This window comes from Oryx dammah, unplaced genomic scaffold (assembly GCF_014754425.2).
Source record: "Oryx dammah isolate SB20612 unplaced genomic scaffold, SCBI_Odam_1.1 HiC_scaffold_26, whole genome shotgun sequence".
Lineage (NCBI taxonomy): Eukaryota > Metazoa > Chordata > Mammalia > Artiodactyla > Bovidae > Oryx > Oryx dammah.
In genome coordinates this window covers 19,736,841-19,753,814 of record NW_024070210.1, presented here as the reverse complement: position 1 = coordinate 19,753,814, position 16,974 = coordinate 19,736,841, and the positions used below count along the sequence as shown (strand labels likewise).

The window sequence follows — 16,974 nt, the reverse complement described above, 5'->3', positions numbered from 1 at the left end:
GAAAGCCGCCTGTTTCCTCCGAAGCCCCATCTTAGAAGTCTGTCCCCCCCAGATACTGTCCCGAAACCTTCCCTCCCCAGGTCTCAGTGCTGACTTTAGCCCTGCCCCACCCATAACCCCCACCCCCACCAGGGTAACCATAGGTCTCATTGTCCGTCCAAGATTCCATACCTCAGGTCCAGTATTTGGAACTGAGCAAAGGAAAATACGGGTATAATGCTTCCGAGGATTCTGGTTTTTGAAAGGAAAATGATTGTAAGGCCTCATGATTGAAAGATGGTTTGAAACCGAAAATGAAGCGTTTGCCGCGTTTTAACTGTTCGTGAGAATCCGTGTGGTTCTGCCAACAAGCAGAAGCGATGTTGACGTGTCTTCTCTCTGTGCCCTCGCCCTAGGAGTTGCTCTGAGACCTACCGCATGCCAGTGATGGAGTACAAAATGAACGAAGGGGTTTCCTATGAATTCAAGTTTCCCTTTCGAAATAACAACAAGTGGCAGAGGAATGCCAACAAGGGGCCTCATTCGCCTCAAGTCCCGTCCCAGGTGCAGAGTCCCATGACCTCAAGGCTGAACGCCGGGAAGGCGGACGGGAAGATGCCTCCTCCGGAAAGAGCCGCCAACATCCCCCGCAGCATCTCTAGCGATGGGCGCCCACTGGAGAGGCGGTGAGTGTGTCTTCCTAGGTTGGCCCTGAATCTCTGCCCCAGATTTAAATATCTCCAGGCCCAGAAGTACCAGTGTTGGAGCTGCCTGTATTTTACTAGAAATCAAAAATTAAAACTGAGATGCATGCTCTAGTGGTCTTCAAAGCATGGTGGCATTCCAAAGCCAGCAGGATAAGTGAAGATATGTTCCAGCAAGGCATTCGGCCCTGTGTAATGGCATCTGGGCTTTGCTTTCATTTTGCTGTGGTACCAATAGAAATCATCATTGCACACTTAGGAGCCATATGAACTAGAACTTGGCAGTCTCTTTGAGGTGACATTGACCGTTTTGTCATCTTTGATAGTCTTTGACTTGTAGGGGATTAGTGATATGATTGTAGCAACACTGAAGGTTTTTGGTTGGGTGTCTGTGTTTGTGTTACTTTGTTATAAAGAATTGTGAGAAGGGAAAGCCGCCGCTGCTGCTGCTGCTGCATCGCTTCAGTCGTGTCTGACTTTGTGCAACCCCACAGACAGCAGCCCATTAGGCCCCCCTGTCCCTGGGATTCTCCAGGCAAGAACACTGGAGTGGGTTGCCATTTCCTTCTCCAATGCATGAAAGTGAAAAGTGAAAATGAAGTCGCTCAGTCGTGTCCGACTCTTCGCGACCCCCTGGACTGCAGCCTACCAGGCTCCTCCGTCCATGGGATTTTCCAGGCAAGAGTGCTGGAGTGGGGTGCCATGTGTTACTTTGTTATAAAGAATTGTGAGAAGGGAAAGCCGCTAGTATACTACAAACATACTTTCCACTGCTCTGAATGCAGAAGAAAATAGTGCATGTTAGAACACTCAGTCCTGAGTAAAGTAATGAAAAGGAGCGGGGATTGAGGCATCCCCTAACATTTTTGTCTCAAATTCACTATAAAATGCAGCACCATGAACTAAGAACCTAGGGCAAATATTAAAATAGAGTAAGTACTCTTAAAATGTGAATACAAATGGACGGCATAATTTTAAGTCATTGTACTATAAATTCAGATACTCCAAATTGCCTCGACTGCAGTTTGGCTCAGTGACCTAGTCCTCTGCTAGAAGAAGCTGGCTTCTGTCTGCATGCACTGCCTTTCCCCCATCATTGTGCTTGTCTTGATCACATCTCTGCGTGTTTTTGTGGTCCCTACACTACAGAGGGGATCAGGAACCCTCAGAGCTGGCAGGGAGAAGTCTCTGTTCCAGAAGCTGCTGTGGGAAGAAGAAAGGTCCCTATGGAGCCAAAATGTGAGCCTGACTCCAGCCAGAGCAGGGCGCCAAGGAAAACGTCCCAGCAATACTTCAGAAGTCATTGGTTCAGACTGAGAGCAGAAAGTTGGAGAAACCACACTATGGTTCTAAAAACCACACTATGATGTCTTTTATCTTAAAAAGCATAAAACATTGTTATTTAACTATTTCAGAAATACTAGAATACCATGTAGAAATAATCTGATCAAAACAGACAACCAAAAAAAACTATAGTTGTCTTTCTAAAATTCCTCATGTAATCCTGGGGATTTATTTACAGAGCCTTGCTATTTATCTCAATAAAAGATTCCTCTCCCAGAGTGGCTACATTCCCATCTGGACTCCTCTTGGTTTCATCATTTTCGGGAAGGAAAAGCATCCAAGTGATCGCTGAATAAATTCTTTGTTCTGCACATTCCAAACTTGGCTCCCTCTGAGGTGTGTGCTAACTGGAATTCATGATTTGGCCCACATTTTGAAAGATGAACCTCGGAAACTGTTGTTTAGAGAAGGACCTTTTGTTCCTCTCAGTGCTATTTTCTTTCTTTCAAAGACAATCATCAGGATTTTATGAGTGAAATCGGTTTCATGTTGTTTTATATGATATCTCATATAATAAAATAGCAGAATGTATTTTGATTCCATGTTGAATTTAATTTCTGCAACAGAAACTAAAGCTTATGGCTGAATGTTCTGACCTCTGAAAGTGAAAATATTTTTTGTAGCTTATTATCCTCTTAGGATGCAGGCAAGTGCTATAGAATGCATCACTCCAGTTACAGAAGTTCTCTCTGTGGGTGTTTGTGTGTACCTTTCCCATAACTCTACCCAAAGGATAGGGAATTCTCATGCTCCCCCTGTAAGACTGAAGTAATAGCCCTGTGGCTCTCCAAGGCATAAGATGAAAGTGGCAGAAGTGAGGCTACCAATGGTTTTGGGAAAATTTAACCTCTACTAAGTCCTCTTAGTGTCAGATATCCTTGAAGACACTGGACTAGGATTTCAGATCTAACGATGGAGGGTTTGTAAACGCTAAGCTCTAAATTTTCAGATTATTTGTCTCCTCTTCATTTTAAAGGGTGTGGAATTAGATGGCTGTTCTTCTCTTGTAAAAATTTAAGAGTTTGATGTCCTATCCCATCATTCCTAACTTTCAGTAAAGCAGTATTTCTTATTTAAGTTTTAACTTTGAGGCATACACAGAAGGTATTGTTGGAGAAGCTGTATATTGCTACTGTTTGCTGAATGAGTATTCAGTAGACTCTGAACGTTCACCAGGAATACCTCCCAAGTCCTCCATTAAGACCTAGAGTCATAAAATAGACCTGAGAATATCATTTCGTCCATGAAACATAGTAAAATAAAACTAAAGAATGTAAGCATTCCCTTCTTAGTTCTACTGAGAACAAATTACCTTACTGCAACATGGACGTGATGCTCCTAGCTGGCCACACCTCCCCATCTGACTCTCCCCCTTCATCCCAGCCCTGCCTCTGGGTACCACCATTTGCCTTTGTACATGGCCCATCTGTAGAGTGATACGGACCTTTCAGATGAATCACAAGTGGTCAAAACTGATGCCGTGGTCTGCCATTCCTTGAATCTTACCTTGCCAATAGTGACATAAGCCTGATAATGAGACTAAAGGATGGTCCCTTGGTATCAGTATAGGATTGGTTCCAGAACCTCCCTGGATACCAACACCTGCAGCTACTCAAGTCCTGTAATTAACCCTCATATCCTCGGCAGGTCCGCAGGTCATGAACATGGTAGTATATGTAATGAAAAAAATTTCCTGTAGAAGTGAGCCTGTGCAGTTCAAACCCATATGTTCACGGGTCAGCTGTATTGCCTTTACGTGGTTGGTTGGTTTCATTTATTTTTCTCCCCCAGGTCAGGCAAGTTGTATTAAACTGTAAAGAACCAGCTTGTTTAGGATGAAGTGTGCAGCCACCTCAAGCCTACTCTGCACATGCTACACAAATCTGCCTACTTCATTCACCACGACTGCACACAGCACAATTCATTTTAAATGAAAACTGAATATACTGCTTGTAGAAATGTAGTTTACTGCTTGTAGAAGCATAGTTTTCTTGAATTGTATGCAAGTTCCCAGAATTAAAGGTCATTAGAAACAATTAAAAAAAAATACTTGTGAAACAGATTATCCTTTTTCACAATTTTTACAACAAACTCAAAGGTGTTGTTATTTGGAGTTTCTAACAAGAATTATTTAACTGAATTTTGCTCTCTATACATTGATTAGAAAAACTGATACAATAGGAGTAGATGACCCATTTGCATCTAAGTAGAATAAAGTCTGATTAGATTTGGTTTAAATATAGGAGCTTTATGCTCTCTAGGTGGCCTTTCACGTATAGAATTTTATGGTATTTGTGGGAGAAGTTCTTACTGACAGAATTATTATTTTTGTTCAGTAGCTAAATTGTGTCCACTTCTTTTTGACCCCATGGACTGTAGCATGCCAGGCTTCTCTGTCCATCACCAGCTCCCAGAGTTTGCTCAGACTTAGGTCCATTGAGTTGATGATGACATCCAACTATCTCTTCCTCTGCTGCCCCCTTCTCCTGCCCTCAATCTTTGCCAGCATCAGGGTCTTTTCCACTGAGTTGGCTCCTTGCATCAGGTGGCCAAAGTATTGGAGCCTCAGCATCAGTCCTTCCAATGAATATTTATGGTTGATCTCCTTTAGAATTGGCTGTTTTGATTTCCTTGCTGTCCAAGGGACTTTCAAGAGTCTTCTCCAGCACCACAATTCAAAAGCATCAAGAATTGATAAAATTAATGTTTATCAAAAACAGGTGATATGCTGCAATCTCTATTTTGGCCTCAAATTCATCTTGAATGTAAGGACAGTACTGAAATTAAGTTAGCTGGCTGTGGTACACTGAATTTAACACATTACTGTGTTTAAACATAATATGGGATTAGTAATAAAACCCTGATCTGTGTTAATGTGCTCAGAAAAGCTTAAGTATATCAGGGGCTTTGCATAAACAACAGGCATGTTGGCATATAAAAGAATTTTCCTTTCTCCTCTTTGTAGATGAAGTATTGCCAAGCTTTCTATAAATATTTAATGTCGGATCATACTGAACCAATGCTCCTTCTGCATTTTACCTGGATGCCATCCTCTCCCCCTTTTTCCACTGCATTTAGCTTTCAGCAGCTGGATGGAGTGTTGCTTCGTAAACAGAGTTACAGCTGGCTACACTTGCAGCCTCCCTGATACCCTCCTCTGCAGATGTCTGCACCATGCAGGGCATGAAGATCGCGCCTAGAGGATATTGTTGAACAAATGCAAATAGTTCTATTTCTGTTTCAGTATCCATTAAACAAAAACTCCCCTTCCCCCACCCCTAGGCCCTTACCATTCTACTTTCTGTGAATTTGAGTGTCTTGGTACCTCACATAAATACAAAATTTACATTAGTGGAATCATCCACTGTTTGTCCTTTTGGGACTGGTTTATTTCACTTTAGCGTAATGTATTCAGGCTTCATTCATGTTGTAGCATATGTTGAGTTTTCCTTCTTGCTTATTAGCTCAGGCTGCTGTAACAAAATACCATAGATTCAATGGCTTATACAACAGACATTTACTTGTGGAATCTGGAAATTCCAAAATCAAGGTTCCAAAAGGTGTGGTTCTTGGTGAGGACCCTCTTCTTGGCTTGTAAAAAGCAGCTTCTTGCTGTGTCCTCACATGACAGAGAGGAGAGGCTCTGGTTTCTTGCTCCTTTTATAAGGGCACTAATTGCATCATGGGGGCTCCACCCTTATGACCTCATGTTAACCTGATTACCTCCCAAAGGCCCCACCTCCTAATGTCATTGCACTGGGGTTAGGATTTCAACACATGAATTCCATGAGGAGTGAGGGTGGGAGGATCCCCAGGTGGCACAGTGGTAAAGAATCCACCTGCCAGTGCAGAAGCCACAGAAGACAGAGGTTTGATTCCTGGGTCAGGAAGATGCCCTGGAGGAGGGCATGGCAACCTACTGCAGTATTCTTGCCTGGATAATCCCACGGACAGAGGAGCCTGGCGGGCAGAGAGTCAGACACAACTGAGCTCACGTGCTCGCGGGTGTGGGGAGGAGCACATGAAGTCCATAACCTTCCCCTTTTCAAGACTGAGAACTGTTCCACTGTGTGTATGTACCACGTTGTTCATCCATTCATCTGTTAATGGACACTGGGTAAGTCAGCTTATTTTTATACAATAAACAGCAGGTAAAAGTGAAACACTATAATCTGATAAAGCCATAGAACTGAAGCTTAGATTTAAGTAGAATTTTTGCTTTTTATCGACTAAGTTTAGAATACTGGTATAAAAGTTATATTGTGAGTAAAGCTATCTACTGTTGACTCAAAGTGAAAGGTGAGTTGTTCTTGATGGAATTTCCTATCATTGGTTTCAGTTAGGTTGGAGCTGAATTATGCCTATTTTATTTGTCAGCCAAGAGAAGGTAGAAAGCAGAGAGCTAGCTATACTCAACTTAAACTCGCCAGGCTCTTAACCCTCCTTTGTCCCAGCTCTTCAAAGGAGTGAGTGCACTCTGGCATCCCCACTGGCCTCACTTGAGATGATTTGCAAGTTCACACTTCGTCTGCCAATGCTGGAGACCCAAGAGATGCAGATTCGATTTCTGGGTCAGAAAGATCCCTTGGTGGAGGGCATGGCAACCTACTCCAGGATTCTTGCCTGGAGATTCCCATCAACAGAGCCTGGCGGGCTACAGCGCACGGAGTCCCAAAGAGTCAGACACGGCTGAAGCAACTTAGCACGCAGGCACTTTCAGATTAGAGTATGAAGGTGTTTTCTATTCAAGCATTCAGGAAGGGGATGCAGTGGCCTGAGCCTGGCACACCTCCCAGCTCCCTTTCTTTTACAAACCGTAGAGTGACCCAGGGAACAAGCCCAGGGTCCTATAAAGCCGAGGTACTATAGTTACTCTGTTCAATCTGAGCTCGTCGGACAGGCCCGGCACATAGTGAGTCTTAGAAAGTGGTGGTTGCTGTCTTCCTTGGTGGTGTTTTGTGGGTGCTGTTCTAAACACAGCTGCCTGGGGGTGAAAGGGGGCTCTAGTTCCAGTTGGGGACTTAGGGGTGAGGGTAGAGCCGGCCAGAGCGGGCTCCTGAGTCAATCTGCAGATTGGCCTGCATCCAGGCCCTGCGTGTGGTGAGTCAGTGTGTTTCCAAGGAGCGGGTTGTGCCATCTTCAGCACCGGTTAACCTGGGTGAGACAGAGGATGAGTTCACGAGGCCTGCTGTGCTGGGAACAGTCGTGGTGAACTGTGCAGCTGTGGAAGGAAATGCTGCAAAAACCGTCCGGTGAGTTGGAATAGCCTGAGAGATGAGCTTGAAAAAAGTGGTGTGCTCTGGGAAGAGCAGTGAGGTGACCGGTGGGCATATTGTTCTGTGTGTCAGAGAGTTGTTGTTCTGAATGTGTCCAGCAGGGGGTCTTGCCCTCTCATCCCTTTTAAGGGAGTTCTGCCTTAGGAACCACCCAGGGAGGCCTGGCCTGCTCACACCTTATGGGAAGGGCCTGAAGGACCCATGGTGGCCCTGAGGCTTCCTCCAGAAGCACCCCTTGTCCACCTCCACAGCTGACAAGGGGCAGGCCTTCCCAGAAGCCAGATGTGGCCCGTGTCCTGCCGTGGCCCTCACTCTTGCGAGAAGGCAGCAGGAGTCCTACCTAGGCCCTTTGTCTGATGAGGGCACATAGCCCACACAGACACATTTACCATCAAGAATTTAAATAACTCTCAGGGGTGAAAAAAGTGTATCCTGCTCCCTTATATCTAAACAGCTGACGTTTTTCTTTAGGATTTGTCAAATTGCACCGCGCATGTATAAATATGTGGAAATTAGTGATACTGAAGACAGGTGAGCTACCTAGACCCACCCTCCACGGTCATCAGTGTGACATTTTCAGTAAGCCTCTTGTTGAGAACCTGGGATAATGGCCAGTCTGGCTGAGGTCTGCCTCCACTTGTGGAGATCCCTTGGTGTGGTGAGAAAGTGGCAGTCTGCCATCCGCCTGGTGTTAAAATATTGGCCGTTCCAATATTCTTAAACGGAAAATTCCACGGACAAAGGAGCCTGGTGGACTATAGCCAGTGGGGTCGCAGAGAGTCAGACATGACTGAGTGAGCGTGAACAGAGAAGCTTAGGGCAGTTGTACAGAGCAGGTGGGGGTCTTAGAGACCCCTTGAGGAAGGTGCACAGCAGCACAGAGGCCATCACCACATGCTGTATTTTGGCTTCTGCGTCCCTTTTCTTGTGTAATGCAATGGGATTGAGTTTATTTTTAGTTTCTTCCAGTTTTTAAAAGCCTAGCATGCTCCAGGAGACCACTTAATTTATTCTCACCAAAGGATTTGGTTGTGACTCTCTTCATGAAGTATTTGAACATCGGTGAAGGGAAGAACCAATTAAAATTAAAGAGGCTAGTATTTGTGGTGGGCTAATAGATTCTTTCTATATGAAATCTCATTCATTTTAGGCTCATTTCATCAGTGTACTTGGGCCTTGGCAAAAAATAAAAGACAGTATTTGGTCATTGCCCACCATTTCAGGGGCTACAGGGCCAGCTCTGACCACACTACTGCTTTGCTGCAGAACCTTCTAGGCTGCCCTGTTGCCTAATAGATGAAGTTTGTGCTCGCTCAGTTTACCAAACGTGGGCCCACCCTCCCAGACGCATTTGTCCTCCTGGTCACAGCCTGCACCAATATCCTACCTGTGTCAACTGTTCCAGCCAAAGATACTGCTGTGGTGGCCACATATGCCCTCCTGTTCCTGTGTCCTAACTCTGGACTTCTATGAAAATCCTTTGTTTCCTACAAAATGAATCTCAAGTGCATTTCCTCACAAAGCTTGCTTTTCCCATAGGATCTGACCTTTAACCTGCCTGAGCTGCCTCTGCATTCAGTTTGAACTGCCCTCATGACAATAACATTCTACTTGCCTTTTGCTTAAGAGCAGCTGTTTTTTTACCAAGCTCATATTCTGTGCCACGCTCTGATCAAAGTCCCTCATGTTGAGTTTTCTCAGTTGATCTGCCCAGCCACCCAGTAAGTTGGTTGCTGTTTACTCCTTTTACAGATAAGAATGCCCGGGGATTGAGAAATGAAATCATTTGTGCAGGGTCCTGGCTGGTTTGTAGTGAAGCTGAGATGAGCACCATCAGAGCCCCTATCTTAGCCACCATGTCACAAGAATGAACTCTACCACCATATATAAGTGGTGCTGAAGAAATACTTGACAAGTTTGAAAGTGAGAATTAGTAAAAAGTGACAAAGAGAATGAGTGAAATGAGTAATCGCCAGTATTTGTAAGCTAATAGAAGTTGATTTTGTTGTAGATTATTAACGTGCATTTCATGTAAAGCATTCATAGCTCAGTTGGTAAAGAATCCTGTAGTGCAGGAGACCCTGGTTTGATTGCTAGGTCGGGAAGATCCTCTGAAGAAGGGATAGGCTACCCACTCCAGTATTCTTGGGTTTCCCTTGTGGCTTAGCTGGTAAAGAATCTGCCTGCAATGGAGGAGACCTGGGTTCAACCCCTGGATTGGGAAGATCCCCTGGAGAAGGAAAAGGCTACCTACCCACTCTGGTATTCTGGTCTGGAGAATTTCATGGACTATATATATAGTCCATGGGGTTGCAAAAAGTCAGACACAACTGAGCGACGTTCACTTTCACTACTAAAAATATATCATTAAAAAAAAACCTAGGTCTTAAAAAAAAAAAAAGAAACGCTTGCTGGATAAATGCATTCATGTTTACACGCTAAGGGGGCCCAGCCACATGCAGTCAGGGGCAGCTTCAGGTATGTGCACAGGGCCCCACACTTAGAAGGGTCCGTGCTGGGTGCTGTCTTGGAAGTTTTAGTATGTTTGAACAAGGAGACCTGAAGTTTCGTTTGCACTGGGCCCCACAAATGGTGTAGCTGGTACTGTCTGCAGCCCGTTTTTATCTTCTGTTCTGTAGAGCCACCCTTAGATATAAAATTGACTCATCTCAGGAGGCACCCATGATGTGTGCTGGGCTGTGAACCTCTGAAGGCTTGCCAGCAACTGGGAAGTGATGATCCGTTTGTCTCAGTGTGATGAACCGCGGTACTTTCCTAACTACGAGAGTTACTCATGGTTGTAAACTGATCTTGTCCCAGGAGGCTCATCAGAACAGGATTTCAGTGGTCCAGTCTGAATAGCTGGTAGGAACTGTATGGTCAGAAAGCCAGGGATAGCTCTGGTTCACAAAGTTAGGAAGAGACGAAAAGACGGAGGAGTGAGTTGCTCGGATTCTAACACAACTTGTTCAAACTCTAGTCTGAATACAGCAGCCAAGTGATGTTACGTTGAATCATTTTAGCGAATTTTTTTAACAGAATTCTGGGAAGAATCCCGGTTGATATGCATTGCTAAAGACAGACTTGAACTGAATCCTGTTCTCTGGGTGAATAGTGTTTTAATTGCTAAGTTATGGTAAAATGCTGTGCTTAATTATGGACTCGGATATCTAATTTGTCAGTCATCGCTGCTATTTGAAACTCTCTTGGTTGTTCTTGCCATCATTCCGCTGTTTGCACTTGAGATACAGAGGGCCTTATCTCCCTGGACACATCCAAGCACTGCTATCCCTTTGGAGTAAAAGGCAGGAAACGGGCATAATTGAACCCATACATAACTATGCAAGGAAAAAAACTTAGCATCAATTACACAGATACTGAGTTCCTTATCCATAAATTGGTAAATCACAGTCTCAAGAGATCAATTTAATAAGAGCCTATCAATATTAACATCATATGTGTAGTCCTGTGAGTTGATTCATGGGGAGGGTGTGGTGGGATGTGGGTTATTTCATTAGATAGCTGGAATTTTTTTTTTTTTTTTTTTTTTTTTTGGCGCTTCTCTTCTCCCTTTTATCTTGACGTGAGAAGGCTTCTGGAAAAATGAAGAACTGATATTGATCTTGGACTATTTCTTCCTAAATGTCCATTCCAGTCAACTGTCTGTTTTCATTGCAATGAAATGTACTGCATATAAATGGAAAGCTGGCGTTGAGTGTAGTCCTGCAGACTATGGGAGTATTGTCTGTCGGTCTGATGATCATGACTTTTTCAATTGCTGCATTCTTTGAACAGTCCAAAAGCCCCCAGTGTGTTATTTCTGCAGAGGGAAGTCATAGCCATAGAGAAAATTTAAGATTGGTTACTTTAAAAGTATTTAGTTATTTCTCAGCTAAGTTGATAAAAAATGTAGGGAAGAGAATCTACTGAAATAACTGCTGAAAAGGTTTTTAGATACTTCCTTTCTAACCATGAACATAGCGTTCTCAAAGATTATTTTTTAAATTCCACAAAATCAAAAGCTGTCACAGCAAGTAACAGATATATTCATCTTAGTCCTGCAAACCTATTCAGACATTAATAGGGGCTCGTTAAGACTGAGAGAAAATAGAAAGACCTATGTTTATCTCAAAAGAAAAGAAAAGACTTGTGATCCCCTCAGGTAGAGTTGGGGGCAGGGGCTTGGAGGTTCGGGAGGCTAGCATGCTGACTTCCTCTGTGAGCCAGTTTGAGGCTTACTCTTTTCAAAGTATCAAGACAGCCACCAGCCAAAATTCCAGTAATGATCAGCCGTGGTCTCTGGCAGTAGACTGCCAATGCCAAGCAGGCAGGAACCTCCCACTCCCTGAACGAGATCTGTTTTCCAGTAATATTTGTGAGCTGGTATCAAATTCAGAGTATTTGGAAAGAATACTAAGTCATCAGAATAAAGGCTAATTCTGAATTTTTTTTTTTTTTTTTTTTGCCTGCCCTACATACGTCTAGAGTCATAAGAACGTTTGGGTGGCATTCCATTAGCTGCTATATGTGTGTTCTCTGTGTGTGGACAGTCCAAAACAGTGCCACTATTGAGTTGTGTAAGTGCAGAAAAGGCCTGGGAATGAATGCTGGCCTTCTGGAAATGCTATTTTTTCACTTTGGGATAACTCCAGTAACCAAGTAGAATTTTCTGATACATCTGCCAAATAAAAGAGCTGAGGTTGAGAAGTAGCATAAGATATTTTAATGTACGTTTTGGAGAGCAGGGTAAGAAAAGCAAGCTCTAAATATAAATACGAAAGTTACATCTTGACTTTGGTTATGGAATCTTGTTGTTACTTCCTTGTAGAAGCAAAAACACTCACCATGAATATAATTCAGTGGTGTTGTTTATCCCAAAAAGAGTTAAAAAAATCTTCAGGCCCCCAGACATTGCATTGGCCCCAACGGTGTTCACATTTCTGCTGTCATCCCCCTTCTTTTCATCTTTATGTAACACCTCCTCTTCGCATTAAGAAAGGCAAAGCAGCAGCAAAATGAAACTGTATTTGAAGTTTCTCTGTATTGTGCATGCGTGCTAAGTTGCTTCAGTCATGTCCGACTCTTTGTGACCCCATGGACTGTAACCACCAGGCTCCTCTGTCCATGGAATTCTCCAGACAAGAATACTGGAGTGGGTTGCCATGCCCTCCTCCAGGGCATCTTCCTGATCCATGGATGAAACTCCTGTCTCTCAGGTCTCCTGCATTGGCAGGTGGATTCTTGACCACTAGCGCCACCTGGGAAGCCCTTCTCTGAATTAGGTGCATCTTCTGGGATTTCTTTGGAAGGAATGATGCTAAAGCTGAAACTCCAGTACTTTGGCCACCTCATGTGAAGAGTTGACTCATTGGAAAAGACTCTGATGCTGGGAGTGATTGGGGGCAGGAGGAGAAGGGGACGACAGAGGATGAGATGGCTGGATGGCATCACTGACTCGATGGACGTGAGTCTGAGTGAACTCCGGGAGTTGGTGACGGACAGGGAGGCCTGGCGTGCTGCCATTCATGGGGTTGCAAAGAGCTGGACATGACTGAGTGACTGAACTGAACTGAACTGAAAAACCAAACTCTTCAGGCAGAAGTGGTTCATGCTGTCCTAGTTTTCTTCTTGGGAACCTCCTTCTTCCCCCAACTCCAGTCCCTTTCCAGTTACTTACGGATAAACAGAAATTTGGGAGATGTTTTAATGGAAAAGAAGGCATAACAGAATCACACCTGATAACAAGTTTGTCACTGAGGAGAGAGTTGGGGCTCCCCAAGAGAGATCTGCCTTTTGGACATAGACCAACTTTGGGGGTCGCATTTTGGGGTATCTGTCCTTATTCTTTTTCTGCTAGAAAAGCTTCTGAGTGTGATTCTATTATCCCTTTTGTCAGTTTCCTGTACCTGGAGCCCTCTGCTCTATTTCAGAAGGTACGTAGGTTCCCTATAGGAAACTGCCGTGCTTCAGTGAAGAAGGTCCCAGGGCTTCAAAACTTTTGTCTTCAGTGTTAGACTCCTTTATGTGCAAAGTCATCTGACCCTGCAGACCCCTTGCAAGCTGTCTTATTAAGCACAGAAAACCCATCTTTCTCTAGAGAATAGCAATAGCCTGACGCAGAGTGCAGTGGACTCAGAAATTCAAGAGGCCTGGCTTAGTGAAAAAATGACTTTGATTCCCCTCCCTCAACTATAAAATGGAAATGACCTGCCCTGCTGCCCCTTTACAAGAGCCAATGATCTGGACCAGCATTTGCTTCTGAAATAAAATATCATTGTTTTAGCTGATGTTATGATTTAGCTGACAGATTGTTACAGGCTTCAGCCTCACTTACTAATATCCCGCAGTTGCCCCAGTGCCTACTTGAATAGAGCAAGTAGAGGGCAAAAATCACGTCTCTCCTGACCACAAAGTTCTGTTTTCTGCGTCAAGCCAGTCTGTGGGGTGAGGGACCCATAATTTTAGAAAGAGATGTATTGGGGGCTAGGCAGAGCACACCTCAGCTGTGTTATCAACTCAGTCATCCCAATGAAATTCAGCAAGCTGCAGTTCTAGGCATGTTTCCATGGAGGTATTTGCATGGTGATGCTACTATCAACTAAATTTATACATACTAAATAGCAATATCTGGATATTCATTCCAGACCTTTAGTAATAAAATTGGGAAACAAAGAAGCACACAAAGAATGTACCGGTCTCACTGTGGTCATATACTCTGGGAGAGCCAGTGGGGAAATTGAATTAATTGCCATGTTAATGTCACTGGGATTCATTATATTCTCTGGGCTGCCATACTGCAAAATTGCATAAGCATTTCAGCCCTTGAATTCTGGCAGCTTTTGGAAACATACATGTTTTCTGTTTTTCCCCCTGTTATTTTTTGACGCCCCCGCCCCCTTCAAGGCCCTTTTCCAACTGTCCCCTTAAGGGAGTAGTTTTATGGGGAAGTTTCTTTTGTGGGCTTCCAGCTGGCTTTATTTTCACTATCTCCACAAAGTGGCTGCGTTTGTCGCATTCATATGCTATTACCCATCACATTGCCTTGGGATTTTCCCTTTGAGTTGCTGACTTCACGTTTTCTGTTTGCACACACACAGGCTGTCTCCTGGTTCGGACATCTATGTGACGGTCTCATCCATGGCTTTAGCAAGATCCCAGCCGTGCCGCAACTCCCCTAGCAGTCTGTCTTCATCCAGCGAGACTGGCTCTGGAGGGGGCACCTACAGACAGAAGTCCATGCCCGAAGGGTAGGTAGAGTCGGCATCACTGTCTCTCCTCCCATCTGTAACTCAGATGTGCAAAATAGTTTCCGTTCAGCTGGACTCAGTTCACAAAAGAGCGAAAGGGGAAATACAGTTAGTACTCTGCATTCAAAAATGTTTTCATGGCTAGTTCCAACCACTTCTTAGAAACTTTATCATTCTGTAGTCTCTAAGGACTCAATGGCAAAGAAATCAAATTACATCGATTCCTCCATTATGTGTGTTGATCTTGTTTCATCGTATGGATTTTGCCACTTCTTAAAATTTCCTCCAAAGTGAACTTAGGAGTATACTGCTTGTGCTGGGTAGAGTTTGTATTGATGTTAAAGTAGGAAAAATGTTCATTCTGTCCAAAGCTTAAAAGGATTTTCTCACACTTTAGAAATCTGTGATTTCAGCCTGTGGGTTGTTTGGGAGCTTTTCTCTCCATCTTATTTGAAAACACTGTAAACACCCAAAAGTAACTGTTTGCTTCTGACAAGACTTACAAAGGAAAAAACTAAGTGTATGTGATTGTAAAGGCTACTAAAAGGGGGGGAAAAATTGGCTTGTCTGAAGCTGGAAAGGAATTAGCAGAAAACATCTCATGACATGCAGAAACTAACTGCTCGGAAGGAGAGTAAAAGAACCATCACAAGGCCTCCTGCCGGACACCTCTGAAGAACTTGAAATCACTTGAAATTCAAAAATGGCATGTTGGGGAAAAAAAGGATGTTTCTGTTCCAAGTTTTCTTCAAATTATTTTTAACAGATGCACATAGGATTTGTTTACTTTCTTGAGATCTTACCATGTTATAAAACAATTCTGCTTATGAGAATAGTTTCACAATGGATATTTTTTTTATCCTATGGTCTTTTGTTGGGTTTTACAGCTGTAAGAATAATTTTGTTGATATTTTTGCTAAATGTTTATGTTAGCAGAAAGTAAGTAATAAAAAACTACAATAAAACATATTTCCCTCCCCAGCTCTCTCCCCAAGGAGTCCGTTGGTAGCATGTCTAAAATGTACATTTCTTACTTTAATTACTTCAGTGACAATTAGTAAAAAAATTCTAGCTCTTATTGCAGGACCCTGCAAAAGATTTTATGAGTTAAGTAGTAGTATTATCCCATACCACAAGCCCAACTGATTATTTTTTGTTTTGATTAGTAGATTTTAAATGGCCTTGCTTGACTTCAAAAGTAAGAATTCACTGCAACTTCAGTGTATTTAATACAGTAATAAAATATAAATGAGCTAACAACAACAAAATCCTGTTTGCTTCTTCTCTACATTTGATAGATACTCTCAAGGCATACTAAAATGAAACAGTAATTTTTGATGATTATTAATGGTAGAAACATGGCTCCAATGTTCGTGCTATACCATTTTTTTAATAAGGTGGTAATTATTTGACTTGATGTTCAATACTAAGTGTCCCATAGCTGGTACGGAGGGTTTCCCCCATCGCTTTTAAGGTTAACGGGTGACTGTTTACTGTGCTGTGTACCATCAGTTTTATCTGCAGTGAACCTTTACAGGAAGATGCTGGTACAGTGTTTTCCTTTAGATCCCAATTGAACTGTTGTCTGTGTCAGTGATGCAAGAGACTTTAGCATTCGTTGTCTAATGGACACATGTTCCTCATGAGCCAGGTTTGCTTCTGAAGTTACGCTTACCAAGGGAACAATTGTTAGATCTACTCTGTAACTTAGCCCAGTGAAGATAAATAGGTCCAGGGTGACAGTGAAGCAGGAGTGTATGGAGTCTGCTGTGAACTCACTAATGTTAAACTTGGACAGGCTCCAAGGTGTGAGATAGAAACCGCAGGTCCATATCCACTGATTGTCTGTAAACGTAATCTGCCCCTTTGTCACCCTCCCTGAGCTTCAGCAGACTCAGTGTCTGCTTGTGTGTGGAGTGTGCCACCGCTTGCTGGAGTAAGGATGTGGAGAGCATCCAGGTCAGTTGAGAGGCGCAGTGTCACAGGCTAGTTAATAAAACCGCTCTACTTGGGTGAAGAGGGGAAGGGCACTTGAACGGTTTAGGATGGGAATAAGAGAGAGTTAAAATAAGAGAGAGCAAGTGATAAAAAGACATAGGATAGGGTCTGTTCTACCACCCTTGGAGACGTGTTTTGGGGCCACATACCCTAAGGAATGTGGGCAAAACGGCACGTGCAGAGGGACGGACTGGGCAGATGTGGAGCTGGAGGATCGTGGTGTGAGAAACATAACCAAGGCTGTGCAACCTGCCGGTGGGCATCGGGCAGTCAGGGAGGCCACGAGAGCTTTCTCCCAGTGCTCTTCGATGAGGGATTACACTTGTCTCTGGTTGCAACTGAGATCAGTGAGTGAAAAATCATAGAGAAGAAGTTTCCAGCCCCTTGTAAGGAAGATATTTCAAAGCTGTCAGCCTGCCCTGGGGA

The 16,974-nt window shown here is 43.6% G+C and overlaps 1 protein-coding gene across 7 annotated transcripts in view; it reads left to right on the top strand.

Annotated features, from left to right (window-relative positions):
* The window catches only part of SIPA1L1 (signal induced proliferation associated 1 like 1), a 381,195-nt gene that overhangs the window by 318,596 nt on the left and 45,625 nt on the right, over positions 1–16,974 (top strand). For all 7 annotated transcript variants that reach the window (XM_040226163.1, XM_040226162.1, XM_040226164.1 and 4 more), the window contains 2 exons: positions 396–665; positions 14,401–14,550. In XM_040226163.1, the coding sequence (XP_040082097.1) occupies positions 396–665; positions 14,401–14,550 (420 nt within the window). The remainder of the gene's footprint in view (positions 1–395; positions 666–14,400; positions 14,551–16,974) is intronic.